The sequence below is a fragment of the Panthera pardus genome, unplaced genomic scaffold (genome assembly GCF_024362965.1).
Source record: "Panthera pardus isolate Hobbes unplaced genomic scaffold, ASM2436296v1 HiC_scaffold_8, whole genome shotgun sequence".
In the NCBI taxonomy this organism is placed as follows: domain Eukaryota; kingdom Metazoa; phylum Chordata; class Mammalia; order Carnivora; family Felidae; genus Panthera; species Panthera pardus.
Window position 1 is genome coordinate 91278397 of NW_026527013.1, and position 25079 is coordinate 91303475.

A 25079-nucleotide genomic window follows, 5' to 3' on the forward strand; every position below is an offset into this window, starting at 1 on the left:
CCCTTGAATAGCAGCAATGTCAATATTCCTGTGATCAACTATTTCTTCTATAATTCCACTTGTTAAATTCAAATTTCACTTCCAATATTAGCATTTTCCATTTCTTTGCCACTCTTTCAATTATCCATTTTTGTAAAGCATGTGTTTTTATCACCAGAACACAAGGAGGCAACACAACTACAGGTTTTGATGTCTGTGTATGAACTAATAACACATGAATAGTGACCAATGCTAGACCCACTTACAAGAAGTGATGTCTTTGGTCACTAATCATGATGTGCATTTAATGACAGTGATTCGTAGACTAAAGCACGAGCAACAAAATTTTATTTTATGCAATTACAGTTAATATATGGTGGTGGTCAAACTAGAACTATGTTATTGTAGGACTGGTATTAACTAATTTTCAGGTACCTGAAATTAGTACATACTGGAACTGTGCAAAGTGAGGACCACCCCATTTATTTATTAATTACAAATGAAATTAATTATGTTCGAGTAATGTATTTTTATAAAACATATATTTGCCAAAACAAAAAATTAGCATTGGTGGTATAGTGGTGAGCACAGCTGCTTTGTTTTATTCAATATTGTGCTCCAAAACTCTTAAAAGCATTTGGACACATTTCTTAGAAGTAGTATTGTAGCTTTTGAGTTTTTAGGACTTAATTTAGGTCATTTTAAAAATTCTTAGTTTAATGACTGTTAACAGTGAGCTATTCGTAAGTCTTACTGTGATCAGTAGATAGTAAATATATAAGTGAAAGCCTGATATTTATATAACATTTTCTAAAAAAAAAAGTTAGAATGGGAGAGAGCCAAAGCATAGGAGACTCTTAAAAACTGAGAACAAACTGAGGGTTGATGGGGGGTGGGAGGGAGGGGAGGGTGGGTGATGGGTATTGAAGAGGGCATCTTTTGGGATGAGCACTCGGTGTTGTATGGAAACCAATTTGGCAATAAATTTCATATATTAAAAATAAATAAAATTTTCTATTTATAGAGTTAATTTAAATAGGTAGAGTTTTCAATATATGTAATACTTAGAAAGTATTTTTGTAATAGTTCCTCAAAATGCTTTCTTTCCATTTTTCCTAGTTGGGTGCATGAATCAACTCTCTTTTTTTTCCACAGGTTTTCAGTGAAGACCCTGATTGATCGGTCCTGCTTTGAGACAATTGATGATTCTTCTCCTGAATTTAACAATTTTGCAGCTATTTTGGAACAGATTCTCAGTCACCGGCTAAAAGGTAACAGAATTAATGTATTTATATTCCTCGACAGCTTTCTTTTTAATAAACTTGAAATTTTACAAGCCATACAGTCTGGTATGATTTAGATAATAGCCATACTCCATCTTGAAAAACATAAAACTGATTTTAGAATGCCTAATCTTTTGTCTTGTCCTTTGTCCCTCAAAAAGAAAAGAATTTCTGTTCTCAGATTTATACCTGTTTCCAGGATGCATTAAAAGTGTTGAATGTATTGTCACATACAGGCAGCAGAGTCACTTTCCATAAGTAATTAAAACGAAAGCTTAAATTAAAAGGTAGCCTATCTTCAAAGGTTTCTACATGCTATTTTAACCAATTTACAAAGATGCATCCAGGCATTACATTTGTTTGCTTAATCTTTACTTTGTTAAACTTTGGACTCTTTGAAAATTTTTTTACCATAAATAGTTAAAAGAGGTATGTAAAAAGATGCTTAACTATGGGTTTATTAAAATAAATCAGTAAATATATTCACATTAGAAAGAAGAGTCTGTGGTTTCTCTGAATTATAAAAAATATTTACATTAAAATACCTACAAAATATAGTGGATAACATCAAGAAATATTATGTAGCATAAGTGAGTAGTAATAATAACTTTATCACATTAATTCCATTAACTTATTTTCCTAAAGGAAACTTGATCATCAGATGTTTTCACTTAAGTTTTTATTATCTTTACTATCTTAATGGTATAGTTTCAAATCAATAATCTGCTTTGGTAATACAACTTAAGAGAATCTCAAATTTAACCTAGTGGTTAATTCTTTTCTGTGCTTTTTGATGCTTTTTGAAGCATCACGTCTTTACTCTTAATTAATTATTTAAATCATTTGAGCAGTCCTGTGGGCCTAACAAAGGGTTGAATTTAATTACATGGAAAAACAAAATTGTATTCAGTCAGCCCTTTGTAATTTAAAATGGGGTCCATAACATCACTAATGCTTTTCTGTTAAAAGTTTGTTATTTTGCATTTTAAAAGTTATTTTTTTATTTTTGCTGTACTGCATTTCCTAAATTTTCTGCCATTAATGTTACCTATTATAAGAAAATAAGTTTTTATAAAAGCAAAGGCTATGAGAAAACTTTGAGATATTGTCCAGGTTACTATATTGTGGTAATCATATTTTAGAATTATATGTATAAATTTATAAATAATAATTGAGTAAAAAACACATACAATGCAGTAGACCTTGATGTGCTTTAAAATTTACAAATGTGTTATCACAAGACCTCAGTTCCCTTGATTCAGTGTACCATTTAGCATATGAATCACTCACAAAATACATAAACAACTATCAGCAGAAAACAGGCCATGTTGAGATACCCATGCTGAGTGATTGGGCATACTCCTGACCACATAAGTGGACCCCTCCTGCACAACAGTCTGCCATCTTCTGAGTCATGCCTCAGCAAAATATAGATGATAGATCTTTAGAATTACTTAATAGTGAATGTTATTTCTTTTTTTAAATGTTTATTTATTTTGAAAGAGAGAGGGTACATGTGAGTAGGGGAGGGGCGGAAAGGGAGGGAGAGAAAGAGGGAGAAAGAGAAACCTAAGCAGGCCCCACATTGTCAGCACAGAGCCCATTGTGGGGCTCCCTCTCACGAACTGTGAAATCATGACCTGAGCTGAAATCAAGAGTTGGACACTTAACTGACTGAGCCACTCAGGTGCCCCCAGTGAATGTTATTTCACGGAAGCCATTGAACTACCATGTTGAAAATAGAATCTCTAGTTGATTTATGGATAAGGATTCCACTAGTGTGACTAAGAAAGTAAGAATGATGATACAGTAAAATTTGTGTTGTCTTTTTAGGCTAAGTAAAATTAATAATTTAAACTATGCTTTTTAAAAAAGATCCTGTAGATTGACTAATGTGGTCGCTATAATTAGTACAGATATGAATCATGAAATGATACTTAACTTTTGAGATGAGCTATTTAAAGTTTTCTTTTTAATGTTTGTTTATTTTTGAGAGAGAGATAGAGTGTGAGTGGGGTTGGGGCAAAGAGAGAGGGAAACAGAATCCAAAGCAGGTTCCAGGCTCTGAGCTGTCAGCACAGAGCTGATGTCGGGCTCTGTCCCATGAGCCACAAGATCATGACCTGAGCCAAAGTCAGACACTAACTGACTGAGCCACCCAGGTGCCCCTGAGATGAGCTATTTTAAAGACTTGGGTGTCTACAGACTTCCGTATATTAGTATTCTGATATATAACAAATTGCTTTTACTTTTGGAAAAGTTATATAATTATTTTTGTGGTACACTGTGTTCACCTAAAATTTAGTATGTAATAACTAATTTTTCCAATGTTTGTCTTTATAGAAGTACAGATTTAAAATGTGTAACTTTGTGGGTTTGTGAGATTCACTTTCCTCCAGGTACTTTTTATTTTTTAAATAAAAGGGCATTTTAAATATTAAAATTTTCAGAGAAAGGTAAAATCCACCCCTGTACTGATAGACTGTACTGATACTTGTAAAGTGGAAAACTGAAACAGTTATTTATTTAATTCATTCTAACAGTCCCAATGTTGAAAAGGAAGCTTTTAAAATTACATACATTAATCTTCTTTATAGTTATCTCTCAGTAAAATAATGATCTTATTTTCCTGGAAGATAGCTGAGAACTAGGAATTAATCACAGAATATAGAATTCAAAGAGACCTCAGTTCAGGTCTTCACTAATTTTTGAACTTTTATTTACTTTAAAGTCTCCTCCTCTCCACCCCATCTGCACCTGCCCTAATAAAAGCAACTGTAGACACTGGCTGTGTAAGTGGAGTGTGTGGTTGAAGCAGATTGAGAAAATTGGGCATTGTACCTGCTCAGCAGTAGTTGTACACCACCACCCTGTAACTCTCTAGCATTACTTCAGGTAGCACCATGAATCACAGATTAAAAATTTCTCTAATCTCTGTCCTTCTGAAGCAATCCACTCAACAGTATTCATGACTGGTAGACATACAGACTGTTTGAATAATTCTGATGTCTGAGAACTTAGGATAGTAAAGCAGTTCATCACATTTTGGGGCAGTTTAGATTGTTAGAAAACTCTTATATAAATGAAGCTAACCTATTTGATTGGCTTTGATATATTTTCTGCCACTTTTTTGTTTTTCAGTTTTGAACCTAATATTAAAAGACTGCTATTATATAATTCTTTGTCCTCAGTTCTCCTTTTTTCTAGGTAATGTATCTGTAGTTCCTTCAACCTTCTGGAACCACCACAGTCTTAGTTGTTCTTCTGGTTTGTCACTGGTTTATTGGTATTGCTCTTAAAATCTGATACTCATAGCTGAGTAAAGTGCTTCATATAGGTCAACACTGTATTAGTTCAGAACTTAAGATTATGCTGATATTTTGATTCCCACATCACACTTTTGGTTTTCATTGAAATAGAGACCAAGTCAAATCCCATAGATTTTTAGAAATTGAACTATTGCTTAATTTATGTTTTAGTTAATTCTCTTAGTTGCCTGTGTAGAAGTTTGATAGGGATAAATACTGTATTTTTTCCTTTGTCGTCCACTATATAGATGGATGAAGTGGCAATAAAAAAACTTAAAACTTCTAAAGATGAAGTGGACTATTTTTTCCTATTTCTCTCACTATATCTAAAAGCCTGGACATTATTATATAAAACAAATAAATGAAGACCCCAAAAGGTAGGGAGAAGAAGAAAGACTCTCTAGGGACTCTCAGACTTTGGGAATAACATGATTGGTTCTTTGAATTTTCTGACTGCCTTGTATACCGAGATTGGGTAAGCCAGTAGCCTATAGACATCAATATGTACAGAAAGCAAGGTGAAAGACTTTTAGTAACAGCTCTACTTTAGCCAAATGCCACAGAAGAAGTGTGGTACCACTCCCACCCAGGCTAGAAAAGGTTAAGTGGGGGACTTAGAATTCCCTTCTCCTGAGGCTGTAACAGTGTGTCCCCCATCATCATCAGAGTGGTATCAAAGAAGGCCATGCAAAGAACTGGGACTTGAGAACTGGGACTTCTTCCCTCCTGGCTGGTTGTGAGTCTTCTCTTCCTATCTTACCTCCCACCCTCACCATGTTAATGGAGAGCCTGGATTTCCATTCCCAACCCAGCAGTAATGAGGGGTCATTTCCCTGCCATCCTGAGGTTGTGTCAGAAGAGACATTTTGGAGATTGATGTCTTTCACCATCGCCCAGCAGTAACAAGAATACTCCCAATGCATTATCAGTGGAGACCTTGTAGGAAGCCTGGACTCCCACCTCCACCCAGCAGTAATGAGAACTCCCCTCTCAAATGTCAGTGGAGGTCAACTGGAAAAATTGGACTTCTCCCTCCACTTGGCAGTAATGAAGTGATCTCACCACTTTTTACCTTCCCCTGCCAGAACTGTCATAGAAAGCCAGTGAAATAAGATTCCAACACTCATAACATAATATGAACACGTCCAGGTTTCATATGAAGATCACTTGTCATAACAAGAACCAAGAAAATCTCAAATTGAATGACAGAAGACAACTAGTGGATGTGAACACTGAGATGACAGAGGTATTAAGTTAGTGACAAAGATCTTAAGTTGATCATGATAAAAATACTTCAGTGAGCAGTTAGAAACATGCTTGAAACAAATGAAAAAGTAGACAACATCAACAAAGAAATAGAAGATATAAAAACAACTGAATAGAAATTTCGGTACAAAAAGTACAAAACAAAAATGAAAAGCTGAATGGATAGGCTCAACAAGAAGATGCAGGGGACAGAGGAAAAAATCAGTGAACTAGAAGAGAGAACGATAGAAAAATTTTAATCTAAATAACAAAGACTAAAAATAATCTAAAATTAGAAAGTGGACTTAAAAAATGAACAGAGCCACAGGGACTTGTAGGACTATAATAAAAGATCTAAATCTTTTCATCAAAGGGTCTGAGTGAGAGGAGAAAGGAATGTACTGAAAAGGTGCTGAAAAAATAATGGCTGAAAATTTCCCAAATTTAGCAAGAGACATAGGCATACAGATTTGAGAAACTAAGTGAATCACAGAGTAAATCCAAAGAAATTCATGCCAAGACACATTATAATTAAACTTTTGAGAAATAAAGACAAGGAAAAAATGTTGAAAGTAGCCAGAGAAAAATGACACCCTGTTTGTAAAGGAAAAACTGTTTGAATTATGGCAGATCTCTTATCAGAAACCATGGAAGCACTTCTTTTAAGTGCTAAGAGAAAAATGTCAACACAGACTCCTATAGCAGAATTATTTTTCAGTTTTGAAGGGGAAATCTAGTCATTCTCAAAACAAGGAGAACTAAGCAATTTGTCACCAATAGACTGGCTAAAGAACTACCTTGAGGCAGAAATGAGATGATAAGGAAGAAAATACAATAATTTCCTATTTTTAATGTTTTCCTTATTTTTTTTATTTTTCTTTTTCTTGTCTTCCTGTGGATTACTTGAGTGTTTTTTTGAATTCCATTTTTATCTGTCTGTATTGTTTTTGAGTGCATCTTTTGGCACAGATTTTTTAGTGGTTGCTCCAGGTATTAGGTTGTATATACAAAATTTAATCACAATCAGAAGTATCATTGTTTTCTGGTCTTAAATTTAAAAACTATGCCTTTATTTCCCTTTACCCCCCCCCCCATTTATAGTATAATTGCTTTAAAAAGTTAAAAATAGAACTAACCTTCAATCCAGTAATCACGCTACTGTGTATTCACCCAAAGAATACAAAAACACTAACTTAAAAGGATATATGTACCCCTATGTTTATTGCAGCATTATTTACAATAGCCAAATTATGGAAGCAGCCCAAATGTCCATCGGTAGATGAATGGATAAAAAAGATGTGATACACACACACACACACACACACACAAACACACACACTGGACATTAGCCATAAAAAAAGAATTAAAATTTACCATTTGCAACAACACGGATGGAGCTAAAGAGTATGATGCTACAGTAGAGAAAGACAAATACTATATGATTTCACTTGTGGAATTCAACAAAGAAAACAAATGAACAGTGGGGAAAAAGACAAACCAAGAAATAGACTCTTACCTGTCTATGGAGAACAAATGATGGTTACCAAAGGGGAGGAAGGTAGGGGGATAGGTGAAATAGGTGAAGGGGTTTAAGAGTACACTTATGATGAGCACTGAGTAATGTACAGAATTGTTGAATCACTATATTGTACACCTGAAACTAACACAACACTGTATGTTAACTATACTGGAATTAAAATTAAAAAAAAAGAAATACATATAAATGCTTTAAATATTTCCCCTACAATAGATTAGAACCACATTAGACAGTGTTAGAACTTTTGTTTCCACCATTAAACTTAATTGAGAAAACCCAAGAGGAGAAGGTCAGCCTATTTCAGGTTGCTGATTTGTCCAGCACAGAGTCTGGGATGTATGGGGCAAGGAAATTTACCTGCTGTGTTATTTCTTGGCTTCTAAGATCTCTAGCCCGGGTTCCTTTTATTCTCTCTCTTCAGAGTCTTTTTGTTTTATATGTAATGTCTAGTGTTTTTAGTTATATTTGGCAAGAGGAAAGTGCATCTGCTTTGTCCTGTCTGGTAACAGAATTCTTATTAATTTTTTAATGTGAAGAATTACATCAGTAGTGTTCCTAATGTTAAATCCATATATTCTTGGGACAAATCCAATTTGAGACTCATGTATTGTTTTCATATACTTGGCCAGATTTAGAATTTAGTTTGCTAGTATTTTAGGAGTTTTGGTTCTATGTAATTTCTGTTTTATACTTGTTTTGGTTTTTGGTATGAAGATTATATTAGCCTCACTAAATGAATCAAAAGTGTTTTATCTTTTTTATTCCTTGGAAGAATTTTCCATAAGCTTGGAATTGACTGTTAGAAAGAATCTGCCAGTAAAAACTCTGCGTTAGGTGGGGAATGTGCATGCTTACAGGTCTCTTTAGGTTGTTGACTTCTCTTCTGTATTCTCTTTTACACTTATCAGTTTCTTCTTTTCTGTACCCTCTTAATTGTTTAATCCCTATTCAGTTTCTGTTTTTCCTTTCAGTGTGACACATTTAAAATAGGTAAATTTAGGGGTGCCTGGGTGGCTCAGTCAGTTAAGTGTCTGACTTCAGCTCAGGTCATGATTTTATGGTCCATGGCTTTGAGTACCATGTCAGGCTCTGTGCTGACAGCTTGGAGCCTGGAGCTTGCTTCTGATTCTGTGTCTCCCTCTCTCTGTGACCCTTCCAGGCTCATGCTCTGTCTCTCTCTCTCAAAAAAAAAAAGCAAAAACAACAAAAAAACAAACTTAAAAAAATAGGTAAATTTATCTAAATGGTTTTAAAAAGTTAAAGCTCACTGAAGAGATCTAAAAACTTAAAGCTTAAAGCACATATTCGTCTTTATAGCTTTTTTTAAAAGCTGAAATTCTGTTTTTTTTTTTAAACTTAGTCCCTACCTATACTTATGTATGAGCCATCCACCCCCTTTTCTGGAGGATATGACATGTTTCATTCAGATTGCTGTTAAGAAACAAAAATTTCACTGTTGTTACTTTCCATGCAGTTGTCAGCTAGTTGGTCCCCTTTTCATCCCTAATATTATTCTTTTTCTTTTTTTCATAAGCAGTATTGCCAGAGATTTGTTAATTTTATTAGTCTTCAAGTAATTAACTTATGGCTTTTTTGTTCATTTATGTATGCTAATGACATCATTATTTCCTCTATTAAATTTTCTTTGAGTCTATTTGTTATGTTGGGTTCCTAGCAGATTAATTTTCAAACTTCTCTCCAAGTACTGCTTTGGTTACATGTACAAGTTGGGATATATAATATTTTTATTAATACTCATTTTTAGGTGACTTCTAATTTTCATTCTTTATTTTGGCTTATGTGTTGTTTAAAAGTTAATTCTTAGGGTTACTGAAAATAAGAATTTTTCCTTTTTATTTTTACTTTTGTATTAATTAAATTGTGGTCAAAGAATTTGATCTGTAGGGCAGATGTTTTGAAATTTTTAAGATTTGCTTAAAGGCCTAGCCTATGGTTGGCTTTAATGTTTCATCTTGAGAATAATGTTTATTTTATAATTGATTATGTTTCTCAAATGTTACATTTTTTTATATCTATTAATAGCTTAAAATTTGAAACTTATTATTTTGATGGATTTACCAAGTTACTCTTACAGATATGTCTAATTTTGTTTTTTATATTTTGAGTCTATTTTGGTGTATTCAGTTTTAGGGTTTTTATAGATTTCCTCATTTTCTGTTTACTTATTTTTGGCTTCTTAAGGATTTCGATGATTTGTTCCATGTGGTAACTGTATTTTAAAGTGTGTTTGTTATATATTATCCAGCATTTTCAATTTTCCTACTGTTTTGTGTTGGGTATCAGGAAGGTGTTCTTAAAATTCCATGTTTACCACTCCATAGACAAATTATTGCTATATCTAAAGAGAGCTCTGAAACTTCCTCTTCTTTTCTTCTTTGAAAGTTATCCTTGCCTTTTGTTGTGAATAGTTTGAGTGAATAAACTTAATGGGCAAAGTATGTAACGTTGAGGTAAAACAACTATGGCTGTAATTTTAAGTATTTATTAGTTTATTTTAGATAGTCTCTACTGTCATGTGGTTAAAAATATTTTCCATTAAAAAGTATTCAGATATATGTATATATATTTGCATAGTATATGTTATATGCACTGTAATATGTAGTCATCATATACGTTAATGTTTATGCAATACCATATATAATGAATTATATATATTTTAAAGTTAGGACACCCCCTTTTCCCATGTTCCTATCTTTATATAAATTTACCTATTTCTATCCTCTAGCCTGGGGTTTTAATTACTTTTTTGTTCCTTTGGATACAAGGTTCTTTTCTACTTGAGCATGAAGTATACTCCTGGTTATTATCCATTGAAGCTTTTATTTGAATAATAATTTTGTTTTCCAGTCTGCTGCATTCTTCTGTTTCCTTTTTATTCCTTTCTTTCTAGCTGGTTCTTAATAAGCTTTTCTTTCAGATGGTTTTTCTCTTTCCTCTGCTGTTATTATTGCATTCTGAACTCTTCATTTTTCTTAACCCTGGCAAATTTCCTAAGAAAACTTCCCTTATTTTTCTACTGTATCCTTTTTTTCAGGCAGCATGGGTTCTGTTTATCATGTCTTTTACTACCCTGTACACTTTACCATATTATAGCCTTCCAATATTATAATTAAAAAACCTAACTGAACCTAAAATGTTATTCAAGATGGAGTAAATCCACTACTATCCTAACTGTTTTAGTCTGCTCAGGCTGCTATAACATAATGCCACAGACTGGATAGCTTAAACAACAGAAATTTGTCTTTTACATTTCTGGATGCTAGGAAGACCAAAACCAAGGTACTGGCTAATTGTGATTATGGAAAGAACTTTTTTCCTGGCGTGAAGCTGGTCACCTTCTTGCCTTGTCCTCACATGGCAGAGAGAAAGAGTGCTTTCTGAGATCGTTGCTCTCAAGGACACTAATTTTATCAGATTAGGACCCCACCCTTCTGACTTCATTTAACATTAATTACCTATGTAGTCACAGTGGGAGTTAGGACTTGAACATATGGCTTTGGGGGGATGTGACTCAGACCTTATCTTTCTCCTCCTGATTGAATCTAAAAACTAGGCAGAATACAGAAAACAACTAGTTGTATACTATGAAAAATAAACAGTAGCATCCAGACTGGGAAGAGATACCAAAATTTGAAGAGGAACTATTACAGGAGTTAGTATCCTGTGTATTTTTTCCTCTTATTATATCCTCAGCTTTAACCTGTGGGGGGCCTCAGTTCTTAATTGCACTTGTGGATGCAGACAGCAAAAACTCTCAACAGTAACCTCTTTCTGGTAAGAGGATAAGGAAAGATAGCCTTTGTGAGTCAGGGAGTGTTGGAGTCTTCCCATTTTTTTCTCTTTTTCCTTCTTTTCCCCCAAATGTAGCTTAAAGTTGCCCATATCTTTTTGACAGTGTGGGAAGTTAAAAAATTTCTGATAAAATGGAAGAGTAATTAATAAAAAAGAGACCTGGGAACCAAAGATTGTATCAGGGAAGAGAGAGCTGGAAAGAATAATGCTCTGATTCTACATGCTAATAATGAGCATGAGTCCTGGCTTCATACCCAAGATTCTGAGGACTGAGCTAGGACACTAAGTCCTAGAGTGGCATATATATGGGTAAGGTGCAAAGAACCATAGCAAAGGCTTTGCAAACTGAACTTATGTTGGAACTTCTGCACATATAAGACAAGAAAGAACTTGGCTATCTGGATTTAACCAGGTTGATTGCCTACCAAAACAGAGCAAAACAAAAATCAACATACTTCCGAGGATTTTAACAGAATACAGAATTTAAAGATAAGCACCTACTATAAAACCCAAAATTGCTTCACATAAGAAGAATCAGGAAAATATGACCAGTTCTAAAAAGAAAAGACAAAGATGCTAATACTGAGGTTAATTATCAAAGATACTATAGCAGCCATTAGAACCATGCTCTGGGATGTAAATACCCTTTTTTCTTTTCTTTTTCAAATTTTTACTTAAATTCTATTAGTTAACATGGTACAATATTGGTTTCCGGAAGTAGAATTCAGTGATTCACCACTTACAACACCCAGTGCTCATCATAACAAGTACCTTTCTTTTTTTAAAAAAAATTTATTTATTTTGAGAGAGAGAGAGCCTGGGAGGGGCAGAGAGAGAAGAGAGAATCCCAAGCAGGATCTACACTGTGAGTGCAGAGCCCAACGTGGGGCTCCATCTCACGAACTGTGAGATCATGAACTGAACCAAAATCAAGAGTCAGACATTTAACCAACTGAGCCATCTAGGTGCCCCCTCAACAAGACCCATCATCCATCTAGTTCATCCCCCCCACCTCCCTCCATCAACCCTCAGTTGGTTACCTATCTTTAAGAGGTTCTGATGGTTTTTTTCCATCTCTCTCCTTATTCCCCCCCCATATGTTCATCTGTTTTGTTTCTTACATTCCACATAGGAATGAAATCATATGGTATTCATCTTTCTGTGACTGACTTATTTTGATTAGCATAATATTTTATTAGCATAATAAAAGCCTCGTTTTTCCGTCCACATCGTTGAAAATGGCAAGATATCATTCTTTTTGATGGCTGAGTGATACTCCGTTTGTGTGTGTGTGTGTGTGTGTGTGTGTGTGTGTGTATGTGTGTGTGTGTGTTTATATATATAGTGTGTGTATGTATGTATGTATATATATATATTTAACGATTATTTCTTGGGTATTGAGTTTATTTTTATTTTTATTTTTTTACATTTATTCCTTTTTTGAGAGACAGAGAGAGACAATGTGATTGGAGGAAGGACAGAGAGAGAGGGAGACACAGAATCTGAAGCAGGCTCCAGGCTCTGAGCTGTCAGCACAGAGCCCAACATGGGGCTTGAACTCATGAGCCGTGAGATCATGACCTGAGCCGAAGTCGGTCACTTAACTGACTGAGCCACCCGGGCATCTCGGGTATTGAGTTTAGTAAGTTCTGTTCCTTTGATCTATGTGTCCATTTCTGTGTCAGTACCATATTGTCTTGATGACTATAACTTTATAATATAGCTTAAAATTTGTAATTGTTATGCCTCCAGTTTTTTTTTCAGGTTTGCTTTGGCTATTTAGGGTCTATTGTAGTTCCATACAAATTTTAGGATTGTTTTTTCTAGCTCTGTTAAAAAGGCTGGGTGGTATTTTGTTCAGGATTGCATTAAATGTGTAGATTGCTTTGGGCAGTATAGACATTTTAACAATGTTTGTTCTTCCAATCCAGGAGTAGAGAATGCTTTTCAATTTCTTTGTGTCTTCTTCAGTTTCTTTCATAAGTGTTCCTATAGTTTTCAGAATACAGATCTTCTACCTCTTTGTTTAGGTTTATTCCTAGATATATTTTTGTTTTTGGTGAGGTTGCAAATGGGATTGATTTATTCATTTATTTTTCTGCTGCTTTGTTTTTGGTGTATAGAAATGCAATAGATTTCTGTACATTGATTTTATATCCTGTGACTTTGTTGAATTCATGTATTAGTTCTAGCAATTTTTTGGTCGAGTCTTTTGGGTTTTGTACATGGAGTATTATATTATCTACAAACAGGGAAAGTTTGACTTCTTCCTTGCCAATTTGGATGCCTTTTATTTCTTTTTGTTGTCTGATTGCTGAGGCTAATACTTCCACTACTATGTTAAATAGTAATGGTTAGAGTGGCATCCTTGTCTTGTTCCTGACTGTAGGGGAAAAGCTCTCAGTTTTTCCCATTGAGGATGATACTAGCTGTGGTTCTTTCTCATAGGGTTTTTATTAATGTGGTGTATCACATTGATTGCTTTGCAAATATTGAACCATACCTGTATCCAAGGAATAAATCTCAATTGTGGTGAATAATTCTTTAAGTGTATTGTTGGATTTGATTTGCTAGTATCTTGAGAATTTTTTGTATCCATGTTCATCAGAGATGTTCATCATGAAATATTCCTTTTTAATGGGGTCTTTTTCTGGTTTTGGAATCAGGGTGATGCTGGCCTTGTAGAATGAATTTGGAAGTTTTCCTTCCATTTCTATTGTTTGGAACAGTTTCAGAAGGAAAGATACTAACTCTTCTTTTATATATCTGGTAGAATTCCCACTGGGAAGCCATCTGGCCCTGGATGTTTATTTGTTGGGAGATTTAAAAAAAATTTTTTTTAATATTTATTTTTGAGAGAAAGAGCATGAGTGAGGAGGGTCAGAGAGAGATAGAGACAGAATCCAAAGCAGGTTCCAGGCTCTGAGGTGTCAGCACAGAGCCTGATGTAGGGCTAGAACCCACAAATCATGGGATCATGTCCTGAGCCAAGTCAGACATTGAACCAACTGAGCCACCCAGGTACCCCTGGGAGATTTTTGATTACTGCTTCCATTTCTTTGGTGATTATAGGTCTGTTCAAATTTTCTATTCCTATTTCAGTTTGGTAATTTGCATGTTTCTAAGAATTTATCCATCTTTTCTAGAGTGCTCAGTTTGTTGACATATAATTTTTCATAACGTTCTCTTAAAATTGTATTCCTGGGTTGTTGGTTGTGATATCTCCCCTTTCATTTGTGAGTTTATTTGGGTCCTTTCTCTCTTCTTTTTGATAAGTCTGGCTAGAGGTTTATCAATTTTATTAATGGTTTTGAAAGACCAGCTCTTAGTTTTGTTGATCTCTGCTACTAGTTTGTTTCTTTCTATATCGTTTATCTTTGCTCTAGTCTTTATTTCCCTTCTTCCACTGACTTGTTGTTGTTGTTGTTGTTGTTGTTGTTATTTTTCCACCGTTCCTTTTCTAGCTTTTTGATATGTAGTTAGGTTGTGTATTTGAGACCTTCCTTGCCTCTTGAGGTAGATCTGTTTTGCAATATACTTCCCACTTAAGGCTGCCTTTGGACTATCGAGGTTTGGATATCCAAAGGTTTTGGACTGTCATGTTTTTATTTTCATTTGCTTCCATGTACTTTTTAAATTCTTTAATTTCTTGTTAACTCATTCATTCTTTAGTGAGATGTTCTTTGACTTGCATGTATTTGTGGTGTTTGCAAATTTTTTCTTGTGGTTGACTTCAAGTTTTATAGCACTGTGTTCTGAAAATATGCATAGTATGATCTCATTGTGTTTGTACCTCAGGGCTGGTACATGACCCAGTATGTAATCTATTCTGGAGAATATCACATGCATACTTGCAAAAATGCATATTCTGGTACTTTAGAGTGGAATGTTATGAATATATTTGTTAAGTCCATCTGGTCCAGTGTGTCATTCAAGACCATTGTTTCCTTGTTGATTTTCTCCTTAGATGATCTGTCCATTAGTGTGAGTGGGGGTGTTAAAGTCTCCTACTATTATCGTATTATTATCAATGAGTTTCTTTGTGTTTGTTAGTAATTGATTTATATATTTGGGTGTTTCAAGTTGGGGGCATAAATATTTATAATTGTTAGATCTTCTTGATGGATACATTCCTTAATTATGATATAATGCCCTTCTTCATCTCTTGTTACAGTCTTCGGTTTAAAATCTAATTTGTCTGATATAACTACTCTGGCTTTTTTTCTTTTGCATCCATTATAGATGGTTCTCCATCCCTTCACTTTCAATCTGCTGATGTCTTTAGGTCTAAAATGAGTCTTCTGTAGGGGCGCCTCGGTGGCTCAGTTGGTTAAGCATCCGACTTCGGCTCAGGTCATGATCTCATGGTTTGTGGGTTCGAGCCCCGCATCAGGCTCTGTGCTGACAGCTCAGAGCCTGGAGCCTGTTTTGGATTCTGTGTCTCCCTCTCTCTCTGCCCCTCCCCCACTCACACTCTGTCTCTCTCTGTCTCAAAAATAAACATTAAAAAAATTTTTTTTAAATGAGTCTTCTGTAAGCAGCATATAGATGGATCTTTTTTATTATTATTCATTCTGATAGCATCTGTCTTTTGATTGGAGCATTTAGTCTAGTTGCATTCAGGCTGATTATTGAAAGATAAGACCTTAGTGCCATTGTGTTATCTGTTAAGTTTGTGTTTCTGGTGATGTTCTCTGTTCCTTTATAGTTTTTGCTATTTTTTGTCCCCTTCCCCCCCCACCTCAAAGAATCCCCCTTCATACTTCTTTTTTTTTTTTAATTTTTTTTTAACGTTTATTTATTTTTGAGACAGAGAGAGACAGAGCATGAACAGGGGAGGGGCAGAGAGAGAGGGAGACACAGAATCTGAAACAGGCTCCAGGCTCCGAGCTGACAGCACAGAGCCTGACACGGGCTCAAACTCATGGACCGTGAGATCATGACCTGAGCCGAAGTCGGATGCTTAACCGACCAAGCCACCCAGGCGCCCCATCCCCCTTCATATTTCTTGCACGGCTGGTTTAGTGGTCATGAACTCCTTTAGTTTTTGTTGGTCTGGGAAACTCTTTATCTCTCCTTCTATTCTGAATGACAGCCTAGCTGGATAAAGAATTCTTGGCTGCATATTTTTCTGATTCAGCACTTCAAATATATTCTTTTTTTTTTTTAATTTTTTTTTAACGTTTATTTATTTTTGAGACAGAGAGAGACAGAGCATGAACGGGGGAGGGGCAGAGAGAGAGGGAGACACAGAATCGGAAGCAGGCTCCAGGCTCTGAGCCATCAGCCCAGAGCCCAGTGCGGGGCTCGAACTCACGGACTGTGAGATTGTGACCTGAGCTGAAGTCGGACGCTCAACCGACTGAGCCACCCAGGCACCCCTCAAATATATTCTTTAATTCCTTTCTGGCAGGCCAACTTTCTGTGGACAGATCTGCCGTGGATCTGATCTGTCTTCCCTAGTTTAAGGACTTTTAATTCCCTTGCTGCTTTCAAGGGAATTCTTTCCTTGTCTGAGTATTTTGTGAATTTGACCATGATATGGCTTGGCAGTGGACGGCTTTTGTTAAATTTAATGGGAGTTTTTGTGCTTCTTGGGTTTTGATGTCTGCATTCTTCCCCAGATTAGGGAAGTTTTCAGCTATAATTTGCTCACATAAAACTTCTGCCCACTTTTCCCTCTTTTTATCTTCTGGAACTCTTATGATATGAATGTCACTACATTTTAATGAGTTGCTGAGTTCCCTACATCTACCTTCATGATCCATCACCTTTGTTTCCCTCTTCTTTTCAGCTTCATTATTTTCCATAATTTTATCTGCTGTATCACTAATTCATTCCTCCACTTCATCCATCCTTGCTGTTACGGCATCTATTGAGGTTACATCTTGGTTATAGCATTTTAATTTTGGCCTGACTAGATTTTAGCTCTTTTATTTCTGCAGTAAGGGATTCTCTAGAGTCTTCTATGGTTTTTTCAAGCCCAGCTAGACTTTTTATAAGTTCTAGTTCAGACATCTTATATTGCATTGATTAAATCCCTGGCTGTGAGTTCTACTTCCTGCTTCTTCTTTTGGGGTGAATTTCTCTGTGTTGTCATTTTGAAGGGAAAAAGTAATAACAAAACTAAATTAAAATTTAAAAAAATTTATAATAATAAAGGAAGCTAGATCATAGGTGTGTTTTGTTCTGATTGTTAAGAGAAACTTGATAGAAAACAAAAAAGGACAAAAAAGATAAAAAGTAAAAAATTAAATAAAATTAAAAATTTGCTCTTTCTGTATCCAAGAAAAAACAAAAACAAAAAAACACACAAACCACAAAAAAAACTAAGGAAGCTAGATCCTGTTTCCCCTAATGCTGAAGCTTTGCAGCACTCTATGATCACTAGACTTAGTGCATGGAAGGGGTTTATGCTGGTTTTCTGGGTGTAGGGTGGGGGGCTGCTGTTTTGATTCTCAGGCTGACTTGCCCTAATGGAGAGGCACAGGGGTGGAACTTGGTGTAATGGCTCTGTTTTCCACTTGATGGCACTATTTAACTTACTGAGGTTGATCTGTGCTGGGGGGCTAGAGGTGAAAATGGCTTCACCCTGCTGTCTAGTCTCTGGAGCGGGAAGTTCACACCCTCATGGATGTGCAATCAGTAATCCCTCCTTTGTCCCCAGATTTTGTCAGATCCCTGACTTGCCAGGCCATGCCACCCTTGTGGGTTTTATTTCCGGCCAGGCTGTGTTTCAAAACCCCATACTTTAGAGACCCTTGTGGCTGGGACCTGTGCTGGTTCTTTGGGGGAGCATCTTGCTGCACTCTGGTCAATACATCCGTGTCCTAGAAACCAGCTGGATGACTGTGCAGCCACAGCAGTTTGGAGTTTATGGTAAATCGCAACACACAGCTGTTGCCAGGGTTTGCTGCCCTTACTTCGTGTCTTTGTTCTTGTATTGTTGAACTGGGAAGACCTATGGCTCCTGCCTGGTCTTTGGCCTGTGGAGAGGCCTTGTCACCTCTACCAAATGCAGGGGAACTGTTTCTCCCCTGGTGACCCAGGAGGTCCTCATACTTGCTGCCTACTCCTGGGGCTCTGCCGTGCTTCCTCGTCAAAGCATTGCCAGGCGCTAACCTCTGAAACTTCAGACTCTGTACTCTGCTATTTATAAAAACTGGTGGTATTGAAATTTTCTGCTTTTACCTGTGAATCATTTTGGGGAATAGTTTTCTTGAGCACTCCTCTGTGCTATTTTCACTCTTTTTTTTCTTCACTCTTAGCCTATGTCTCCATGATCAGAGATATCTCCCCACTGCAGCTACTCTGACTCTTTTCTCCCAAATCAACTCTCTGCAGTTCCTACCTTCCCCAGGTCTTTTTTTTTTTCTGTTTGTAGATGTGCAACTTTGTTCTCTAAGACTTCTGATCGATTTCTTGGGTGTTCAGAATGATTTGATATTTATCTAGCTGTGTGGGGTAGGAGGCAAGCTTAGGGTCGCCATACTCCTCTCCCATCTTACTTGGCTTCCCCATGTAAACCTTATTGAAATGAGTAGAAAAATAGAAGTTCTGAATTGAGAAATACAAAACTCCAAAATGAACAAATGGAGTACAATATCTGAACAAAAAAGTACAATATCTGAAATAAAACATTGAATATGTGGGTCTTTATAGCAAAATGGGGATAATAGAGGTGTTTATGAATTTGAAATTAGATCAGTAGAAATTACCCATCCTGAAGAACAGAGCTTCTGAAACCTGTTGGACAGTAGCAAAAGAGAGCAGAAAGCAGTGGAACAATATCTTTTAAAGTTTTAAAAGAAAAAAACTGAAAACTCAGAATTCTATCTCTGGTGGAAACATAGGTTAACAGAATGAAGGCAAAGCAAATACTCCAATGAAGGAAAACTAGAATTGTTACTAGTACCCCTGATCTGAAAGAAATGCTAATGAAAGCTCTTCCCTTCATAAAGGGAGATGATACCAGAGGGAAACTTGGAATTCTTGAATGAAGAAAGAACAATAGAAATGGTGAATATCTAAGTTACATAGCAGATATTTTTTCTTCTGAATATTTTAAAAACATGACTATTGTAAGTGAAAATTACTAACCTTATCTTTTCATGTATAAGGGACACTTAAAACAAGTAATGGAAAGTAAAGGGACCAATGTGGTCATCTATTTTGCTTCAAATAATAAATTAAAAACTCTAGACTGTTATAGATGAGATATTATATTGTAAGCGCTAAAGCAACAACTGTAAAAATACCAAGAGACTTACCCCAAGAGCCAGTAAATAGATTAAAATAGATTAAAATTGAGATTAAAAATACTCAAATGAGCTGAAAGAAGGTCAGAAAAAATGAAGGAGTAAACAGAAAATAAAATGGTAAACCTAAATCCAACCATATTACTAAATGCATTAAATATACATTATATAAAATATAAATTGCTTTAAATATAAATGATGCACCAATTAAAAGAGACAGAGTTAAAAAAAAAAAAAAAACAGACTCATAGGGCACCTGGGTGGCTCAGTCAGTTAAGCGTTTGACTTTGGCTCAGGTCATGATCTTGCAGTTTGTGAGTTTGAGCCCCATGTTGGACTCTGTGCTGACAGCTCAGAGCCTGGAACCTGCTTCAGAATCTGTCTCCCTCTCTCTTTGCCCCTCCTCTGTTCACACTCTGTCTCTCTTTATCTCAAAAATAAACATTTAAAAAAAAAAAGACTCAATATATAAATAAACCTACTTTAAATATAGTGACAAAGATACGTTAAAAGTAAAAGAAAAAGATATTGCGTGCAGAAACTAATTGAAAGAAGGTTGGAGTTGACTATATTAACATAAGGAAAAATAGATTTCAGAATAAGGAAAATTGGTGGGATTGAAGGTGGACATTTACATAGTAAAAAGAGAGTCAATTTGCCAAGAAGATAAATCCTAAACAACAGAGCTTCAAAAAGCAAAAGCTGTTAGAACTGACTAGAGAACTAGAAAATAGAATAATCCACAATTATACATTGCAACTTCAGTAATCCTTTTCTAATATAGATCAAGTAGACCTAAAATCAGTAAGGACAAAAAAGACCTGAACAATATTATCAACCAACTGACTTAACTGACATTTATAAAACAGCTCATCCAACAACTGCAGAATATGTGTGTTTTTCAAAGGCAAATAGAGTATTCAGAAAGATCTGATTCTGAGCCATTACGCAAACCTTTAAAATTTTTTAAAGAATTGAAATCATATAAAGTATGTTCTCTGATTATAAATAATCTAGAAATTAAAAACAGGAGAATCTGAAAAATCACCAAAATTTGAAAATTAAAAAAAAAAAAAACACTTGTCAATAACTCATGGGTCAAAGAAGAAGTCTCAAGGAAAATTACAAAGTATTTTAAATTGAATGGAAAATGAAAATGCATCATAGAAGAAAACATATCACAAGAAAAAAATTAAAGGCTAGTATCCCTCATGAACACAGATGCACAAATCCTTAACAAAATATTAGCAAACTGAATTCAATAGCACATTAAAAGTATTCTACACCATGATCACGTAGGATTTATTCCAGGGATACAGAGCTGATACAACATCAGCTTTGTGCAAGTGAATCAGTATGATACACTGCATTAACAACATGAAGAATAAAAATCATGATTACCTCACAGAAGCATTTGAGAAAATTCAACATCCATTTATGATAAAAATTCTCAACAAAGTAGATATAGGAGGGAACACACTTCAACATATTAAAGGCCATATATGACAAGCCCATAGTTAACCCCACACGAAGCAGTGAAAAGCTGAAAGCTTTTCCTCTAAATTAAGGAACAAGACAAGGATGCTCATTCTTAACACTTTTATTCAATATTGTATTGGAAGTCCTAACCAGAGCAATTAGGCAAGAACAGGAAATAAAAAGCATCCATATTAGAAAGGAAGAAATAAAACTGTCAATATTTGTAGATGACAGGACTTTATGTATAGAAAACTCTAAGGGCTCCATTAAAAAACTGTTAGAAGTAATAAACAAATTCAGTCAAGTTGCAGGATACTAATAAATTCAGTCGAGTTGCAGGATAACAGATATCTTAGGGGTGGCCCTGTTGGTTAAGCATCCAACTCTTGATATCAGCTCAGGTCACGATCTTACAGTTCATGAATTCAAGCCCCACATTGGGCTCTGTGCTAATGGTTGCAGAGCCTGCTTGGGATTCTCTCTCTCTCTGCCCCTCCCTCACTCATGGTTTCTCTCTCTCAAAATAAATAAAACAATTTTTTAAAAAATATGTTGTATTTCTATACACTAGTGATGAACTATCAGAAAGATAACAATCCCATGTACAGTTGCATCAAAAAGAATAAAATACCTAGGAATTAATTTTATCAAGGCGAAAGACTTGTATATTGAAAACTATAAGACAATAATGAAAGAAATTGAAAAAGACACAAATAAATGCAAACACAAATTCTATGTTCATTTCAAGCTATCTTACAAAGCTTTATTAATTAATATAGCATGGTGGTGTCATGAAAACAGTCCCATAGATCAGTGGAACAGAATGGAGAACTCAGAAATAACTCCCCATATAAATGGCCAATTAATTTATTACAAAGGAGCCAAGAATAAACATTGGGAAAGGACAGCCTCTGAGATAAAATTGGATAGCCATAGGAAAAGAATGAAACTGGACCGCTTTCTTATACTGTATACAATAACTCCAAATGGATTAAAGACAAATCCAAGACCTGTAGAAACTCCTGGAAGAAACCCCATAGGCTGTAAGCGCCTTGGCATAAGTCTTGGTGGTGATTTTTTAAACCTGAGACCAAATGCAAAAGCAACACAAAAATAAACAAGTGGGAACTACATCAAACTAAAAGTTTCTGCAAAGCAAACTAGCAACTAAGTGAAAAAGCAACTTACTGAATGGGAGAAAATATATGCAAAACATGTATCTAGTAAGGGGTTAATATCTAAAATATATAAAGAACTCCTACAACTCAATAGCAAAAACAAATACTGATTTAAAATTAGGCAGAACATCTAAATAGACATTTTTCAAAGAAGACATAAAGATGGCCAACAGATACATGAAAAGATATTCAACATTACTCCTCATCAGGAAATGCAAATCAAAACCACAATCACCTCACACCCGTCAGAATGTCTGTTACCAAGACAAGCAGTAACAAGTGTTGGTGAGGACGCAGAGAAAAGGAAACACTTGTGCACTGTCGGTGGGGGTGTAAATTGGTGTAGTCACTATGGAAAACAATATGGAGGTACCTCAGAAAATTAAAAATAGAACTATATGATCCATCAATTCTGCTTTCTGTTATCTGAAGAAAACAAAACACTAACTTGAAAGGTATCTGTGCCCCCCATGTTCATTGCAGTATTATTTATAGTAGCCTCGATATGGAAACAACCTATGTGTCCATAAAAGGATGAACAGATAAAGAAGATGTGGTATATATATACACCATGGAATATTATCCAGACTTAAAAAAAAAAAAACAAAACAGAATGAAATCTTGCCATTTCTGACAACATGTAATGGACCTCAAGGGCATTACACTAAATGAAGTAAGTCCAAGAAAGACAGAAAACATATGCTCTTTCTTAATATGTAGAGTCTAAAAAAAAATAAATTTAAAATACAAAGTTAATAGATAGATTGGTTCTGCCAGAGGTGAGGGATGGGAAGATAGGAGAAATGGGTGAACTTAAAAGAAAATAAATTCTTTAATAATAAAAAGAAAGTATTTTGAACTGAATGAAAAATTAATATGCATTATATCAAAATTTGTGATATGTGGTTAAAACTGTGCTTAGAAAGATACTTAAAGCATTAAAATATTGTATTAGAAAAGAGGAAAGGTCTAAAGTCAATAATCTAAACTACTACCTTAGGAAACTAAAAGAAGAAGATTAAGCCAAAAGCAAACAAAAACACGAAGTAGAAATCAATGAAATAAAAAAACTATAAAAATGATAAAGTCAATGACATGAAAGCTGTTTGAAAACATTCATAGAATTCATAAACCTCTGGTTAGACTGACCAAGAAAAAGAGAAGACACAAATTACCAGTATCAGAGTGAAAGAGGGCATCTTACTGCAGACTCTATATTCAAAAGATAAGTGAATACTGTGAACAATTCTGACTGTAAATTCGACAACTCCTATGAAATGGACTGATTTCTTGACAGACAAACCTAACAAAACTTACAAAGAAATAGATAACCTAACTAATATTATATCTATTAGTAGCCAAAAACCTTATAACAAAGAAAACTCAAGGCCTAAATAGTTGTACTGTTGATTGTGACCAACTGTTTAACAAAGAAATAATAGCAATCCTCCTCATTCTTTTCCCCAAAAGAAGAGACAATACTTACCAACTCATTTTATGAGGTCAGCATTAGCCTGATACAACACTAGACAAAAATTACACAAGAAAAGGAAGCTATACACTGATACTCTTTGTGGACATAGACGCTAGAATCCTTGATAAAATATTAACAAATCAAAGCCGGAACTTAAAGGTCGTTTTAGTATTTGAAAATCAATGAATGTATTTCATTTTATTAACAGATTAAAGAATAAAAATCATAGAATCATCTCAATAGGTAATTTGACAACGATTCAACATTAATTTACGATAAAAGCTCTTCACCAATCAAGTATTTATTAGAAGAGAACTTCCTTAAAAACCATTGTGTTTGGGCTACCATAACAGAACACCATAGACTGGGTGGTTATAAATAACAGAAATGTATTTCTCACATTTCTGGAGGCTGGTAAATTAAAGATCATGCCACTGACAGATATGTCTGGTGAGGGCCTGCTTCTTGGTTTGTAGCTACCATCTTTTTGCTTTGTCTTCAAATGGCAGAAGGAACAAAGGAGCTTTCTGTGGTGTGTTTTATAAAGGCCTTAATGCCATTCATGAGGGTGTTTGACCTAATTACTTCCCAAAGGCTTCTCCACCAAATACCATCTCACTGGGGATTAGGTTTTGACAATGGGTGGTCACAAATGTTTGGTCTGCAGTAGGCATCTATAGAAGTCTGCAACAAGGTTTCTCCACTTTAGTACTGCTGACATTTTGGACAAGATAATTCTTCTAAAACTGAACATTAAGATGTCACTTCTTTCGATATTAGTCTATGGATTCAATTCAATCTCAGATTCTTAGCAGGCTTTTTTGTAGATACCAGACTAATTCTGTATATGGCCAGACAAATAACTAGACTAGACCAAACAGTTTCATAAAGGAAGAACAAAGTCGTATACTGAAACTATCTAAGACTTACTGTCCGGATACACTGCATAAAACAGTGTGTTATTAGTGAAAGGTAGATAGGTAGGTAGGTAGGTAGAGAGATAGAATGGAATAGAGTCCAGAAGTAGATCCACACAACTATTCTTGATTGGCTTTTAGCAAAGATGAAAAGGCAAATTCACTGGTGAAATGGTAATCTTTTTTAACAGGTACACTGGGATACCTGTATGCAAAAAATGAACATTGACCCATCCCTCACACTGTATACAAAAGTTATTTCAAAATGGATCATAGACTAAATTTAAAAGTACAAAAATATTAAAACTATAGAACACCTTTGTTATGTTCAATTAGGCTAATGTATTTTAGATACAACAATGGAAGTTTAATCCATAAAAGCCAAAAAATAGTATAAAGTGAACCTTATCAAAATTAAAATTTTTGTCCTCCAGGAGACATTGTTAAGAGAATAAGATAAGTCATGGGCTGGGATAAAATAGCTGCAAATCACATATTTGACAAAGGGCTTGGATCCAGAATATGCAGAGAACTGTACATATGTAATAATATGAAAACAACCAACCCACTTTAAAAATGGGCCAAAGATTTGAATGGCTACTTCACCT

General features: G+C 35.1%; 2 protein-coding genes across 5 annotated transcripts in view; one reads left to right on the top strand and one right to left on the bottom strand.

Annotated features, from left to right (window-relative positions):
* The window catches only part of ABCB1 (ATP binding cassette subfamily B member 1), a 237249-nt gene that overhangs the window by 183694 nt on the left and 28476 nt on the right, over window positions 1-25079 (bottom strand). The gene's annotated exons all lie outside the window — the stretch shown is intronic.
* The window catches only part of RUNDC3B (RUN domain containing 3B), a 153858-nt gene that overhangs the window by 17065 nt on the left and 111714 nt on the right, over window positions 1-25079 (top strand). For all 4 annotated transcript variants that reach the window (XM_019443206.2, XM_019443209.2, XM_019443207.2 and 1 more), the window contains exon 2: window positions 1135-1250. In XM_019443206.2, the coding sequence (XP_019298751.1) occupies window positions 1135-1250 (116 nt within the window). The remainder of the gene's footprint in view (window positions 1-1134; window positions 1251-25079) is intronic.